The 16,752-nt window shown below is 40.3% G+C and overlaps 1 protein-coding gene across 1 annotated transcript; it reads left to right on the forward strand.

Annotated features, from left to right (window-relative positions):
• The first annotated feature begins 8,387 nt into the window (after positions 1-8,387).
• chga (chromogranin A) lies at positions 8,388-16,141 on the forward strand. Its single transcript, XM_030772178.1, has 8 exons — positions 8,388-8,433; positions 8,917-8,966; positions 10,511-10,604; positions 11,354-11,422; positions 11,664-11,747; positions 13,711-14,040; positions 15,262-15,626; positions 16,058-16,141. The coding sequence occupies exons 1-8, from the start codon at positions 8,388-8,390 to the stop codon at positions 16,139-16,141; spliced, it is 1,122 nt and encodes a 373-aa protein (XP_030628038.1).
• Positions 16,142-16,752: the final 611 nt, after the last annotated feature.

Genomic DNA, 16,752 nt, shown 5'->3' on the forward strand with positions numbered 1-16,752 from the left:
TGGGTCCCCTTGGAGTCAATGTGACATGTTTTTAAAGCTTTCTGTTCTCTTTCAAATGAAAACTAGTTTCTCTTCAACGTATTTATAAGAATAATAGATACAAATTTCTCATTTCTTTTGAAATCATCTCGAAAAGCTTCATACAAAGAAAATCATGAGGAACCCCCCCCCCCCCCCCCCCCCCCCCCCCCAACCCCCACCCCTTCATTGGCAATTCTGAGAATTGTTTGTGGTTAATGATCAGACATGTTGTTATGAAAAGTGCTGTAATTTTCTAGAAAGTTCTCATGATAGTCTTTTCAATTTGTCACGAAGAGAAAATGTGCACGTAGGATCTCATTAGGATACAATAAGTTTATAATACAATGCACTCAAGGATATGTTCAAGATTATGACTCATGACTCATGACTCATGCACAATCACACATGCTGTGTGCCCAGGTGACAATGGACCATAGATCGTAAACAGTAATAAGTGAAACTGTTAACATGGATTCATATTCCTCCACAGTAATCTCCCAGGACAAGTAAGACATTTAATTGACACACTGAAAACATACGAGGTAAGAAGTGATCTTGCAGTGTTCTTAATGAGCATCCTCTGAATGCAACCAAAGAATGGTCTCCTCTCAGCTTGTGCGTCTCCCTTTGAACACAGGATGTGGACTTTGATGAAGATTGGAAACTTCTGACCATTCTCATTGGCATGAATGATATCTGTGATTACTGTAAAGATAAGGTATGGTTTCAGATGCCAGATCTAATACTTGCGTAATTTAAACAGGCAAACAGTAGACTAGTGCAGTAGACTACATTCTGCAGGCTGATTTAGATAATTAACATTTTTTGTGCCATACCTTAACAAAAATGCTTGATTCTACATGCTTTGTATTTGAGCAGTCCCACTGCATCCTCAAACTGCATGCTCATACATGGACATATGTGCACTTCATGATATTATCATTTGTAATAGGTGATGAGGGCATGTGAGACACCCTTCTAAGATCCACAATCCTTAACCCTTATCCTTAAATGTTAACTCCAAAATAGACCATGAGATTCCTCACATTGTTTTGAATTTATGACCCTCCAATTGGACATGTCTAAGAATGATTTACCTCTCTAGAGATTTTAGAGAATCTAGAATCTAGAGGGAAGTCACTCCTGTGGAACAATACTTTGGTAACCCTTGACATATTTTTTTGTTCTTTGTATTGCAGTCATTGTTTTCAGTTGAGAACTTCATACATTACATGACAATGTCTCTGGAGATGCTGATGAATGAGGTAAAAGTGAGAGTTTGTAAATTATCTAAGGATAACTTGTGATTTTGTATTGCTTATCCACCCAATTTGAACTTTTTTTTCAAGAATCTGATTATACCTAATGGAATTTTTGGAGAATTCAATTTATGTGAAGGACTATATTCACATCAGTATTTTGTCCTTTTAAATGATGGTTATGCCTTTGATGATACTTGAGATGTTTTTCTTTTGTGTCTGCTAAATGATGTTCACTGCTTCAAAAGATACATTAGGCCTTATCCCTTTGTCCTGTTGTGTAACCTCTGTGCTACTGAAGAGATTTAAAAACAGAAAAATAAGAGAGAGAAAAGAAAATAGTTGGCCATCTGCCTCTCCAACCTGTTTCTCTGTCTATGCTCCGTCATGTGGTCCTTCATATAGGAAATATATTTGTGAACTTGTTTCCATGGCAACACGGTCAGAGTTACTCTGTATGACTGCGTAGGTACCACGGATGATTGTGAATGTGGTTCAGATCCTGAACATGGCGAGTCTCAGGGAGGTCCAGAAGCCCACACTGGGATGTCTTCTCCAGCGGTATGAGACCTTTCACCTCCACTGTTTGTTTGGAGACTCAACACCAAGGCAACTTTACTCACAATTGCTGTGTGTAGGGAGATGGGAGCATGTTGAACCAGTCGGGAAATTTCTATGAACTGGTCTGAAAGGTACTTTGCAGATCTGCTTAGCAGTTGCACCCCCTTGGACCCAAGAAGGTTACAGAGAAACAGGGTTTTTGCACAAATTACAATGCAAAGAGACCTGCCGACTCCATTCCTCAGGTGTTGGTGCAGGATTTCTGGAATGCTGGTTGTTTTACTTTCAGAGACTAAAGTTTCATATTTTTTTAAATGCATCATCTATGTTGTGACTTTACTGCAGCAATAGTTGATATGTCTGAGCAAATATGGATTCTGTTAGTCAAAGATACCCTCTGTTTCCCATTTCTTTGCTTTTCTCATTTTGGCTGTCATTTTTCTGGTTCACTTGTATTTTACCTGGTGTTTGGTCAGAGTGTACAAAAGAGACTGTCCTGTTCTCGCCCTTAATTCTTCTCCATGGTCCTGATCTTCACAGGTCTTTCTGTTCATGCTTGGTGACACCAGATGCTAACTCAGCAGACCTGAAGGAGCTCATTCAGGTTAATCTAGAATTCCAGGTCTGTTCTCAATATACCTATATATACATTTCTGTCCATTTCAAACAACGAGGAGCTAAAAAAAAGAGGAGAGTGCTCTTGTTTGCTGTGAATGCTTATGCTGTGTTCTTGCAATAAGAGGTATTAAAAGCATTGTTTCTGCATTTGTCTTATTAGAGAAGGCTTGAACAGCTCTTGTACACTGACCGATTCTTCAAGAATGACTTTGCTGTGATTCTTCAGCCGTTCCTGAAATATGCAGACCCACCAAGACTCCTGGTATGACTCAGCTGCTTATATTTAGAGCCATGTGAAATCTCTGAGTTTTTTCCCCCCTCTCTATAACACCAAGAATTTAGAGCTACATCTTCACAAGATACATGTGAACTGTTCATCATTTAATTAGGTCTTAACAACACTAATGGCCACAATGTAAACCTGAATGGATGTTGATCAGTTGCTTGATACACATAATAAGTAAACCCTTTATGGCAGCGTACCTGTGTTAGAAATTTAAAGATTACTGTGTCTCTACTGCTTGAGCGTAAAGATTTTTGAATTGTGATGTCATAGGCGGTCATGCGTTTTTTGTCACAGGATGTCATGTGGTTGGGAACGCCTCATAGCTGTAATCCTATCTGACTGAGATTGATTCTCTGCTGCTGCCAAAAGTATTATGCATCAGTACTCATTAATCATCTCCGTGACAATTATAAAAGTCTTAAGTGATAGATCCAAGAACTCTCTTGGTATGTTTCTAGTGTTGCAAGACCTCAGTTTGTGGGGTGAGGAGGCAGGTTAATTTGGTTGATAGTTCAAGCTGTGATGTTCTTTTGTGTCTCTTTTTTTCTCCATTTCAGGATGGGAAGATTGACATGAGCTTCTTTACTCCAGACTGTTTTCATTTCACCATGAAGGGCCATGAAGAGCTGGCCAAAGGCTTATGGAACAACATGGTGAGAAGATCAGGGTGAACTGAATTGTAGTTAACACCCTTTCTTTTCCAGTGTCCCCTCTCAGTTCAAACTCATACTCAGGGAACTAGCGTGTTATAAGACATAGACCTCCTGTGTCTGAAATGTACTAAGATGCTTCTAATACCTTATTTTTTATGTGTGAAGTTCCAACCAGAGGGAGAGAAATTTATGGTGGAAAGTTTTTCAAACCCCATTGAACTCATCTGTCCCTCTCCGGTGAGGAATTCACTTTTCATTATAGCTTGTTAATATTTTCACCATGTGAAATTAGGGCTTTGGCACATTATAACCCATTTTTACCCATATATATATATATATATATATATATATATATATATATATATATATAGCTACTCCTCAGCTCACTTCCCTCTTTTGCTCCACGATCAGGAACATCCTTATATCTACACAAGGCCCATGGTTGTCAGCCGTGGCCAGTCCACCTTACCTTGGGCAGGCTCAGGTTCCAGTTTGGACCCCTTCCTCATGTGCTTACTGACTTTTGTCTCCCTCGTCTGTTGGTCCACCACCATCCTGGCTTCTCTGTAGGACTATACAGTGGCACATTGTACGCATGTTACATCCTTCCATGATGACTCTCTGCACAACAATGCCAGTTTGGCTTAGCCTATCTCTGATTGTTCCCTGTTCCACTCTCTCAGTCTCTTTCTTTCTCACTCTGCCTCTCCTTCTCTGTGTCTCCATCTTTCTTTTTTTCTTTCTTTCTTTCTCTCTCTCTCTCTCTCTCTCTCTCTCTCTTTCTCTGTGACTTGTTAGTGATGGGGGAATTCAGACAAGTGCATACATGCGGAATATGAAGTCCTCTATATGTGTCCTGTGAATGAGAGAAATCACACTGGTAGAGATATGGCAGTATGGGACTAGCAGAGATGATGACCTGATAACCCCTTCACGGTCTGTCCCGCTCACCTGATACCACCATTTCAAAGACCAACCAAGACCAAGAGCAGGTGCAAGTCACTTTTAGCTCAGTGTAATGTAAGTATAATCAGTTTAGCTGTGAGAGACAATTGTGTGAGGTCTTCCCAACACAGTTAAACAAGAATAACCAGGGTTAGGTGGAAAGACTCATTATGGCTTAGGGGTGAAAGGAACTGGTTGTTTTGGGAGAATAATAGTGTGGCTTTTAAAAGCATGTTTGAAAGTGAACTGATGGAGGGGTACATAATGTCTGTAGTAACGAGATAATTGGTTTTGGACACTGCTGTAACTTGAGAAGTGCTTTTAGTGTTTCCCCCCAAATAAAACCTTAACAAAAGGTGGACCTGTGCCCATTGTTTCTTACCAAAGTAATAAAGGAACCTTAAACAAAGCCATGAACGGCTCAACCATTGTCTTAAAGGGCAGTATCACTGACTAATGATTCAACATCCACGGAAGGGTTTGCACAGGCATACTGTACCATTAACTGCAGATGGCTGACTGTCACTATGTCGACTGATGTTTCCTTGACCAGAATCTCGGAACAACATCAAACGGGTTCACTTTGATTCACGTCAAGCCGTTTGTTAAATGATGTTTAATCATTAAACATGCTGGATGCTCAGAAAGAATGTGCAGAGAATATATTTCTGTAATAAGTGCAACGGTGCTTTGTCCGTTTCGCTGTTAACCTTTGCTTGAGTAAACAGTCCCTTGGCTAGATGATACGGGACAAACACTGAAGCACCGGTGACGCCAAACTCACTTTATTGTCAGGTTGATTGTGATCTCTGCGTGTTGGGCAGTAGGAAATTTGACACTTGAGAAACTTATGAGCAGATGTCATGCGTACTGCTCGTTAAAGCGATTTAATTAAATAGCACAACTGGGCACCACTTGTTCTATCTGATCACGGGTACAGACCTAGCGCCTCAGCAAAAAGTGTAAACACTAAAAAGACTGTGAATGTCACAAAAAATTACAACTAGACAGTAAAAAACTCTGTCCTGAGCATTTTTTTTTTGCCTTAAGATATCTTTCCTTAACTGATACAGTTCAATTTATGATGTAATTTATGATATGTATTTACCAAGGAGTGTCCCTACGAAATGCTGAAATATATATTTGAATGGTATAAATGATAAATAAAAGATCATGAGATATATCTCACTTGTCTGTGCATTTGTTTATAGTTGAATTGAGAACACTGGCTTACAAATACATTAAAAAGTGTCACGTAAACTGGCTGGAAGAGTCTGTGTGTGGAAAGCTCAGTCTTTGAAAGGAGAGGACTGTCACATTCTCCGTTCTGTCCCTCACTTCATATCTGACAGATTTGTCATGTTGAATATACCAACAAAACCACTTTTTAAATGATTATTATTTAAACAATGTCTTTTCTTTCAAGATACTGTGTATTTGATCTTTTATTTACAATACGCCATAATCCTTGGAAGAGTTGTTTAATTCTTTTTTTGTTTTGTTTTCCATTTCTTCTGTACAATGGAATAAACACCTGACTAAAAATACAGTCATATTGTGCAGCAGGCATCCTTGGAGAGTTTTCAGAGAAAATATGCACTGATTCAGTACGACCTCCTCAATAGCATCCTAATGACCTGCCTGGGGAAATAAACCTGCTTCATAAGGGCAAATACACTCCTAGACTCCAGTGTGCACTTACAGAGATGCTGCTTGTGGAAAAAGAAAAATCATTACATGACGTGATGTGTGAATATAATTAGCTTTGATCTGAGACACCTACTCCTGGATGTAGCCTACTGTCTTGTGAGATCAGTAGAAAAGAATACAGCCTCCACAGCATCCCATAGTCTCCTTACTTTCAGTGAAGTAGCTGAGTTATTGGTTTACTTAGGTTGTTTAAGTTGAACTATAATTGACAGGCCCTCTCTTCATAAGAGTTGATTTCTAAGATTTTGACCAATCCGGCCATAGGAATTTGGACATGGAATATCCTCCGTAGACAGCAAGGTGTGATCTTTTATTGTGATATAGCGTGCTTTTTTCACTCCTGTCAGTATACCTGTTTGTCCCAGGTAAATGTTACCATACTGGCCTATTTATTGTGCTGTTTTTCTGTGGCTTCATTTATGGTAACAATCATAAATCTACAATATTAAACTCAATTAGATCTTATCAGGATTGAATTTTTATTAGCTTAAATCTGTGATGTAGGTGTGACGTGAATAGTGCATAGTTTCTTATCACCATTCAGAAAAAAGTTCCAGAAATCAATATACTTCATGTTTGCCTGGAAAGAGGAGGATTGTGATTCTGTCTCTTTCTCTCTCACTCACTCACATTGATAATGTGAGTTAAATCAAAAGGGCTCTTAGCTATGATCAGCACTTGTTTGAAATATAAACAATGCTAGATCGAATGCCACTTTGATAGAGAATATCCATAACAGGTATCTTAGCAACATGTATGGTCAACAGTTATGAGATATCAGTGTACAGTTTTGAGTGTACACTGCAACAGATACAGTTCTCTGTTGTAATATTATGTGATAAATTAACCGACAAAATGGTGATATAATAATCTGATGTTTTGCAGTGCTTCCCAGAAATTGTTTGGATGGTATCCAGTTGGTGAAAAAAACAAAAGAAAAATTATTTCCATCAAATTCATCAGGCAATTCTCAGTCCACGAGACATAAAGCTAAAATGAATCCTTTAACCAGACATGATCTGACAAAAGCAATCAGAATGGGATTTATTCAGAATAAACAAGGATTTGCAAATGTGATTTTAATCTACATGAAAGCATCTAGGATTTCCCCCACAAAATGGAGAAGCAATGATATTTATTCATAATGATCTGCGTCATGATAAGAATTACAAATAATTTAATCACAATCACTTTAGACTTTTTTCACCTTTGTCTCTGTTTTACTCATTTTCAGTCCCATTCTGTATCTTACATTCACACACTAGAAATCTGAAAATCTGAACCGCTTTGATTCAAATGTATCTTTACAGTGTCTAATGAATTAGCCACGGCGGGGATGCCGTGAGAGATACAGCTCTGTCGGGTCTCATCACTCGCTTCAATCTGACAGGTAGCCAGTCTGTAATGTAATAAACTCTACTCAACGTGGGGCCTTCTTCTCCAACCGTCCTGTGACATTCCTCTGTTAAACCCAAATAAAATATGGAGGACTTGAAAAACTGCGTTGTGCTACTGCTTTTAAACGTCGTTTAGGACATTTGAACTGAGGATATTAGTAATACATTGGAGAGAATATTAGAGAGAATTTTACGTCACGTATACTTTTGCAATGAACAAATAAATTTGACATTCCTTACTTGAACCGCAAAGACAGCGTAATCAACCATCTACGCTTGATTGTGTGTTTGTTTGTTGTTTCAAAGAAACATACTAAAGGCGCCACCAATTTAAAGCGACGAATTGCTCTGCATAACTTCAAACTGGTGTCCGGCCAGGCTTTCAGACGCAGCACTGCCAAACCCGCAATTTCTCCCACGTATATTTAACGTGTGAAAACCAATTTACAGTGGCACTTTTGTTCTTTTGAAAAATAGTGATTGGTAAGTGTATCACGTTAGAACGTAACTATTCTCTTGGTTAAAGGCATTTTACAAAAAAATAAAATCTCCACCGAAATGTTACAGCAAGTATTTTACTCTTCTTTCTTGTTAATGCGGGACATGGGAATTGCTTGAAACTCTTTTCAAGCAAAAGTAAGATGAGTAGTTTGTCTTCGCCATGATGTCATTTCCTTTTCATCTGGCATCGTATATAAAGCAGGTGTCGTTGCAGCAAGTTGGTAGTGGCTCATCAGTTGAAGTGGGCTGGTTGTTTCGTGCGAGAAGGGCAGCATCGATCGTAACAGCAGGAAAGAGAGAGTTATAAGGAGAATGCGTCCGTAGATAATCGACTCTTTTTACTGAAGCGCGAAAAGGACTGGTAAAAGCATATCACTACTGCCTCCAAGGTTTGTCGCTTCAAAGCATATCGGTGTCTGCGTCCTACAGTACGACAATGATAGCACGGGAATGCGTTGCACTGGTAATTCTGGCAAATTGTGGTAAGTCAGAGATAGAACAATTTAAATGAAGTTGTTAGTTGTTGTAATCAAGTAAAATTTTCACGGGTTATTTATATTGCATTCGCCAGCACTGAATATGAGCCGCAGATGATTAGCTGTCCTTTCCCCCCCACTCAGCACCAAGGACAGCGGCAGGTGCGGCTTGAATGCTGACATTGTTTGGGAGTCCGGAGATGTTTAATCAAGGGTTTCAGTTATATGTCACCTTCGTTACAACGTATAGTTGTCATAATACATGCCCAATATTTGATGGCCGAAAGCACTTTTCTTCTTTGTGCGTATTTATTTGCTGGGAACTAAATACTTTATGTTGTAAAATTGAACAATCCCTCGGACTGCCAGTTCACTGCAGGTCAACTGGCAACACCATTATTCAAAATATGGGTTTTAATTTAGAGGTTAATTTTATATCCTACATTTTGAACAAATGTATTGTTTAAGCCGTATTTTCATTCCATGCAGTTTTCTCATTGCCTGTGTCTCCGAGTCACATGGAAAACGAGGATGTCAAGGTAAGCTCACATCAGCCAGAATTCTAAGTCAAACTACATAATACAAACAACTGGTTACGATGTTGAATGACGATGGCTACTGTTCAGTCTAAAGTTGTCAAAACTGCTGTAGGCTATATTATTTGGGGGGGGGGGGGGGGGGGGGGGTTCACCGTAGTTTCCTCTTCAAAGTTTGAGTCGTGTGAAAATGTGAAATACTGAAACCGCTTTTTCAAAAATAAAACCGATAAGGGGGTGTGGTAAATGTATAAGCAGTGTATTATCAGTTCCAGCAGTCTTTGGCTATGTAATGCCAACGGAGTAGTTATGGATCGTACGATTGGAATTTTTTACATTTTTCGATGTGCCATCTTGTAGCTCACTCTTAACTGAACTGGTTTTGAATTCCACAAGACAGTTTGAGGTCTGGTGGTGAAGTGAAGAAAAAAAGTTAATCAAATAACACATTGTTTGTTTTCTGACTAAATGCCGAATTAATCACTTACAATTACTAATGGAAATACAGAACACAAACACTGTGACTCAACTGTTGTTTTACGGTTTTGACAACTAGTCCCTGGAGTTCGCCGAGCTCTTAATATTTCTTCCTTTGCATGTGATGACGGGAGTCCAAAGGCAAAAAAATCTACGCGACAATTCACCACGCCTTTCGAGAATATGTCGGTCTAACAGTAAAGTTACAAATGAAATGCTCAGTAGGGAGAATTATGAAGAACATCCTGTTTTTATGATGTTTTGGCAAATGGCATTGATTGTTTTTAATCACAGTTTTTACGAACGTATTAATCCACAAATAGAACTAAAGCTGAACCTGAATACGATGTGGTAGTTACAACGTCTTCATGAATAGAAATCAGGATGTAATGGGAGCACCTTGGTGTTCGCGAGGCAGTTTGAAACGAAACCAAAAGTCACATAGTCTCTGATCCATACAGATTACAGAAACACACTAAATAATAAATAGGTGGTCCAACAAGCGTGTAAGATATAAATCAACATTGTTAGCACCAGTCCAGCTATCTGAGTATGACATGATTTTTTTTTTTTTATAAAGCAGACTTGGCTTCTCAGAGAGAAAGAAAGTAGAAGTGCTGAAAGCACCAGATGACCTTTTGTTGAAAGTGAATGGTAGAATGTCAAGCAGTTTGTTAGACTGAACAATGACAGCTGTAGTTCTGTTGCAGTATGTGCAGAAATATCCCTAAATGGCACCGACATGCTTGTAATGAAGTGAGCAGAACCTTCAGTCATATTGCAGTGATAGAATCTGTGTGACAGCAGCAAATGACCAGTCTTGGATTCTGTAAATGGCTAATACAGACACATTAGAACTCATGAATATTTGGTGGGCTTATTTTATCATTCTGTATTTCCATTGAAGACCTCACCCACTGCGCTTAAATCTTTTCAGTTAAATGAATGCACTTTGATTTTAAACATAAAGTAAGATCATCTGACATGTTCATATTCTGGTTTTGTCATGGTCTTGTTTTTGAAAATTCCTGTTGTTGGCTGATTGACAGATTGTTTGTTTGTCCCTGTAGGTGATGAAATGCATCGTGGAAGTGATTGCTGACACCCTGTCTAAGCCCCACCCCATTCCTGTCACTCAGGAGTGTCTGGATACTCTTAGGACCGGTAAGCCCCTTCCTCTCCTTTAGGAAACAAATTGGCTCTCTTCTGTGCCATCAAGGACAACAGCCTTCTCAATGTGATCAATGTTTACTTCCTTCTCGGCTGTGCCTAATACCCCTCATAGCATGAAGTTAATGGGTCGAAGCAATTAAAAGAAGCATCTCAATGAGAGAGATCATAAGAGGGTTGTGTTGAATTGATTTGGCCTGTGCTATTCAGTTACAGTGACCAGCCTGTCTTCTGCCCAAGTTAGAAAGAAAAAAAAATCAATGAGAACATTAACAAAATGGCTATTGTTACCAAGATGTCGCTTGCACAAGGAAATTGAACACCTCTGACAGGAGAAAAAAAGAGAGTGTGGGACAAAGCAAGGGAGAAGGACATTGATGGAAGGGTAGATTGGCAAGAGAGAGAGAGTGTATACGACTGAAATTGGTTCTGTGGAGTGTTTGCAGCATATCCTGCACTCTTTGTAGGTCAGCAGGAAGGTAGAGGAAAGAAAAAAAAAAAGAAAAAAGCTCAGCCCTGCTGTAATTCACCTCATACATCTCTCCAAGCCCAATGATTAATTGTCCAGCGTCTTGGCGAAGCAGTAAATTTCAGGGCAATTAACTTTGCAATAAAAAAAAAAATAGAACCAAAAGTGCTGAGTTGTGTGAATGACAGATAAAGAGCAATGTTGCATTTCATTGCGTTTGTATGAACAATGCAAATATTCAACCTTGACTGATGGAATCCTGTCTTTTACTCAGATGAAAGGCTTGTCACAATCCTGCGTCGTCGTAACTTCTTGAAAGAGTTACAGGATATCGCCATTGAAGGTGAGAATTTGACATTTAATCTCTTCTTGGCCTTGAGTGACGTGATGCATCGCCATTCTCTGGCATAGGGTTGGCTCTCACAAAACTCTGGGCTGAAGTAGAGGTCATAGCCTCTGGAAACACTGAGTGAGTGATTATTGAAAACTGCAAAGAGATTCCATATCAGGTACTCAGGACAAATGTGATTTGTAAGAGAATATCTTTGAGTCCGTGTATTAAAATATCCCTCTGTTCTGGTCAGGAGCCAATGAGAGAGCTCGCCAGCACCCAGAGGACTTGTCTGGTCACATGACCAACCAAGCCAAGGACTTTGAGGGTACTGCAGGTGAGCTGATACCTCGAATGCATGTTTGCTTTCCCGTGTCTTTACCATGCACAATTAACCACTCAGTTCAGCAGAGGCTTATGTATAATGTATCATGCGGTTGTGTGTGTTTAAAATATGTATTATCTAAGTATTTTTGTAGCACTAGACTTAGAAGGTATATCTTGTGCTCCAGAAATACCTTTTTTGGCACCTTACATTGGACGGTGTAAAAGACAAATATTTGTTTATATCTATTTTAGTGTTGCATGAAGTGAAATTTCATAAGGGAGGTTTGTAACTGTTCAGTGATTTAAATCCCTTGAGTTTTAAAGCTGCTTCTCAAGGTAACACTGAAAAACACTAGGCAGACTGCAGAGAAATACAGTCATTATATCAGCAACAGTACAAATTCGTTGAGTTAGGCCTGTGAATGTCATTTTGTGATATTGTGTGTGTGTGTGTGTGTGTGTGTGTGTGTTACAGAAAGAAGGAAAGAGAGTGAGAAATCGAGTGGGAGAAAAACAGACAGTTTGAGGATGACTAGGTCTCAGTCGTGATTACCATTTAACTTTGTGTTGGTGTGTGTGTGTGTGTGTGTGTGTGTGTGATCGTTCACGGCAAAAAAGGGTGCAGAGAAATAGAAACCACCAAAGAGCTTTAAAGATTTTATTCCATAAAAGAATCCACAATGATACTGCCTCTCTCTCTTTCTCTCTCTCTTTCTCTCTCTCTCTCTCTCTCTCTCTCTCTTTGTGGTTGCTGGATAGTGTCATGGTATTTTGTGATACTAGACGGCACTGTGTTGGGACACTGCTTCACTCTTCATTCTCAGAGTGTCGGGACTGTGAACTGTCCCACCCTCTGGATCTTCCATGTCTCTGCTAATGGATTCTCTTGCCTTCCACACAAACACATAGCAGAGAGGAGAATTGTCCTGACAAAGTATAGTCGTCCTTTGGGCCAGGGCATCTCCCTCACATGGAAAATGCTTTTTTTCCCTTCACGCATGCTGATTTTTGCAGGGAAATGGGACATAGTTTTGAGATATGAAATTATGGACTGGCACTGATGCTGAAGATGAGCTAGTCTGCTACTGGCACATTTATTAGAGATATTTATCAGAGATCTGTCTATCTGGTGTGTATACATATTCATTGTTTTCAGAATGATGGATATACCCCTCCCCTTGGATTTTTTTTTTTTTGTGTTACCTTTGAAATGTTACAGAAATGTGTCAGAAACTGAAAAAAAAAAACCTAGCCATATGGGTCTTTTAAGTCACAGTCTCTCGCTGTGTATCAGTCTGAGTTTTTTACAAACCTCACAGCCTGCCTGCCAGCTGCGGTCTGTCTGTCACTCAGCGTCACGTGGCTGTTACACCTGAGCTGTGTCAGGACAGCAGAGAAGAGACACGCTGCAGCTAAAGGAACAATTCACATCAATTCACATAGCACAGTCACCCAGAACATTTTTGCTTTGTATGTCACTTTTTACCATGCAAGGTTTGAAATGTTTTGCAGCGTTGCAGCAACTAGCTTTTCGCTGAGGTTGGATCTGGCTGTTCATAGCAGTATTTGTCTAAGTGTGTGTGTGTGTTCATATGAGTGCTCACTTAAAAAGGGGTTCACTCAGTGATTCTGAGTCAGTAGGAATTATCTGGGGGGAAAACACAGATGCGTCAAGGCACAGGCGCCTGTCTCCTGTCTCTTTCTCCTCCATTTTCAACAGTTTATGCTTGTTATGAATGCATGAGAAAGCTTTTGTTTGTTTGTTTGTTTTTTTTTTTATGAATTTTCAATGAGTGAATACAGTCAAAGGTAGGGCTTCAGCCATACATGCATTTGAGAGCTAGCAAAAAGCAGAGTGAGTGGTTTATTTTATCTGCACTGCACTTAACGTGGATAAATGGCAGACTATGCAAATGAAATGAAATGCAATTGGACACTGACCCTTCCCTTACCCCCACATTTCCCCTTATCAGATCAGTCAATGCTGGTGAATGTGGAGAGACCGGGGGAGTCAACCCCCCAGGAAGAGAAAAGAGTGGCAGAAGATGAGAGCATGATGGAGGGATTGGAGAAAGATGAAGAATCTCAGGAAAACAACGAGATTGACAGCAAAGAGGAGGAAGAGGAAAGAAGTGAGGAAGATGATAATCCCAAAAATCATATCTCGGACTCGATGAATCAGGAGGAAGAGGGTGACGAAGATCCCTCAATGAAAGGAGAGGTAGAGGCAGAGGAGGAAAAGAACGAGAAACATTCCAGTTCGGAGGAGGATGACAATGAAAATAAGGCTCCTCTGAAAGAAGGTAATTGGGACATGAGGTAATTAGATACCAAACTGAAGGTATCTTAATTAATTGAGATGGTAGAGTGAGAAGAAAGCTGAGTGGTTTTATTGGACTCTGTGGTGGTTAACAGTGAACGGTGGATGCCTGGCTTGCTAAGTGGCAGTTGTAAATTAGACATAAGCTCTCAGTCTCTGAAGCTCTCAAGGTCTATAAATCATTATGCAGTGTCATAACAATTAATCCACCTCAAGTAGCTATCGAATCAAGGGGAAGATAAACATCAACTCTTTAGAGATGTGAGTGAGTTAGTGAGAGAGAGATAGGGAGAGGGAGAGGGGGGGAAAGGAATTTTGAATTTGGAACTTGTCAGCAAACAGATAGTTTCCTAGGAGATTTGACAGTTGCTCATTCTTAGTTGAGGATGCAAGAATATTGGCTCTACAAATTACAGAACAATGGATTGTTACAGAAGGTTAAACTTCTGAGAGGAGGTGTACATATCATGTTAAAAAGAAGAGGAGTGATTAAGAAGCAGGTGATAGAAGGGGTGGAGAGGGAGAGAAAAATCTGGAAACTAAGATTGATGGCTAGTTTAGCCTTGCTTGGCACTGCAGTACAGATGAATGGGATCACTGAGTGCCTCCATCTACGAGATGAATTCCATGGCTCGTTTCAGTTGAGTGGATTGATTAAATAATGGATGTTGGATACAGCTCAGCTAGACCAGCAAAGTACTGCAGTTTTTCTCTTTTTTTTTTTTCAAAGTGGCCTCACAATCGTAGAGCTCAGACGAGCGCGGCCAAACCTCCTGCCAAGTCTTAACATTTTACAGATAGATTTCAACGGGGCGACTTTTCTCTTAAGTGGGTCCAAAACATGCTGGAGACCAGAGCTATAGGTGACACTTCTCTCTGAGGGTCTGTGGAAATTTAGCTCCAACACATTGCTTGTGTTAATATTAAGACACTGGATGTGCTGGGTTAGATGAGGAGATGGAGGGTTGGAGGGAGGCTGTAGTGGTCTATATATATATATTTTTTTTTTCAGACTGGAGAATAGGCAGGAGGTTTAGCCTCTTTGGGAGGTTTAGCTTCTGTCAGCCAGCCAAAGAAGATTTTCATTAAGAAAAGTGATGCCTTGCTGTGTAAAAAAGTTTTTTTCATTGTGGTGCGTGTGTGTGGGAGAGGGAGAGAGAGAGAGAAAGATGTGTGATTATTGTTACTGTTGCTCACTCAGCAGACAAAGCCAGTGCTGTGGGAGAGAATTCTGAGGCCAAGAAATCTGCAGAGGAAGACAGTGAGGAGGAGCAGATGGAGGAGAAGAGAACAGGTCAGGAGGAGGAGGAGGAGGAGGAGGTAGAGAAGAAAAGAGAGGTCGGTGTGAGGCACTGGAGACGTATGAGTAAAGTGACCCATGACTTTAGTGAGGGAGAGAGACCTTTACAGGTCAAACGCCAGCAGGAAGTACCTCATCATTCCAAAGAGGAGGTGGGGCAAGATGAGGAGGTGCGGCGAAGCCCTGAAGAGCAGGAGCTGCAGTTGATGGCACGGAGGGAACCAGAAGAGAGAAGAGAGGAGGAGGGGAGTGCTAGCAGAAAGGCAGAGGTACAGAATTCATCATTTCTGTTTTGTAGGTTTTACCACGAGCATAATGTTTTAACTGTACGGGAGAATTCAGAAGAAATAACCCTTGACTCTCCTGAGCTCTCTAATGTTCTCCAACTTAATTCCTCCAAATGGACATAAGTAAATGTTCATTTGCTTGCAAAGTGCTTCTCTACTGCCCCTTTATTGACCTGGCACAAGTGTAGTACATTGCATAAGTGATGACTTTCCCTCTCACTGAAATTTACTCCCGCTTTAATTCCACAGACCTGCTGCTTGTGTCCAGATGCTCCCAAGAAATCAAATTAGCCAAATGATGCATGACACAAGGTTCAGCTGCTGCTTACATATTCAGTTACTTGAATAACACGATTTTGTTTGACTTTTTCTACCCCCTCACAAACACACCCCCACCCCACCCTACCCTGTAGGACTCTGAGATCGAGAGTCTGGCTGCAATCGAGTCAGAACTGGAGAACGTGGCTCAGAAACTCCACGAACTGCGACGAGGCTGATGGGATGAGTGGAGCCGCCGACCTTCATGACCTGCGGTCTTTCCCTTTTCAGTCCTTCCACAGGGAGGCACACTAAAAGTAGAGATGACTCTCTCCCTCTCTCTCTTTCTCTTATTCAAAGCCATCCTGACCCTGTCCACCTCCACGTTCTGTCTCCTTTCGGCCCCACCCCCCGTGATGAAGGGCTCCACGGAACTCAAGTGCTGAGAAATGTAAGGACTTGTACCAGCCCCCCGTTCCTGTTTCTCCCAAAAACCATACCACGCTAAAGCTCAACATCTGTATTTCGCTTGCATCAATAAAAAAAGTCGGGCACAGTGCAAATAAGAATCAAAAGAAACGATGCCTGTCCTAATAATGATCACTGATATCACACCAAGCATTGTATTTACATTCAGCTGCATAATATATCATGTTTAAAGACAAAATGTATTCTTTCTAAGACCAATGTTCTTGATTATTTGGGCTCGTATGATCCAAATGCAATAACTGAACGTTTTTAATATAAAGATGAGTTGACTGTAATTAAATGTCATATGGAATTTATCTAAGAAAGCCAATAAATATAACACTCATTACATGAACTTGTAGACTGTTTTGATTAGACCTGT

This window comes from Chanos chanos, chromosome 4 (genome assembly GCF_902362185.1).
Source record: "Chanos chanos chromosome 4, fChaCha1.1, whole genome shotgun sequence".
NCBI classification, from domain to species: Eukaryota; Metazoa; Chordata; class Actinopteri; order Gonorynchiformes; family Chanidae; genus Chanos; species Chanos chanos.

What these genes read in the sequence shown, in the direction of transcription:
- chga (XM_030772178.1), top strand. Translation starts at nt 8,388, where the DNA reads ATGATAGCACGGGAATGCGTTGCACTGGTAATTCTGGCAAATTGTG. An exon ending in TGGAAAACGAGGATGTCAAG is followed by an intron (nt 8,967 to 10,510) that starts GTAAGCTCACAT and finishes TTGTCCCTGTAG; the next exon opens with GTGATGAAATGCATCGTGGA. An exon ending in TAAGGCTCCTCTGAAAGAAG is followed by an intron (nt 14,041 to 15,261) that starts GTAATTGGGACA and finishes CTCACTCAGCAG; the next exon opens with ACAAAGCCAGTGCTGTGGGA.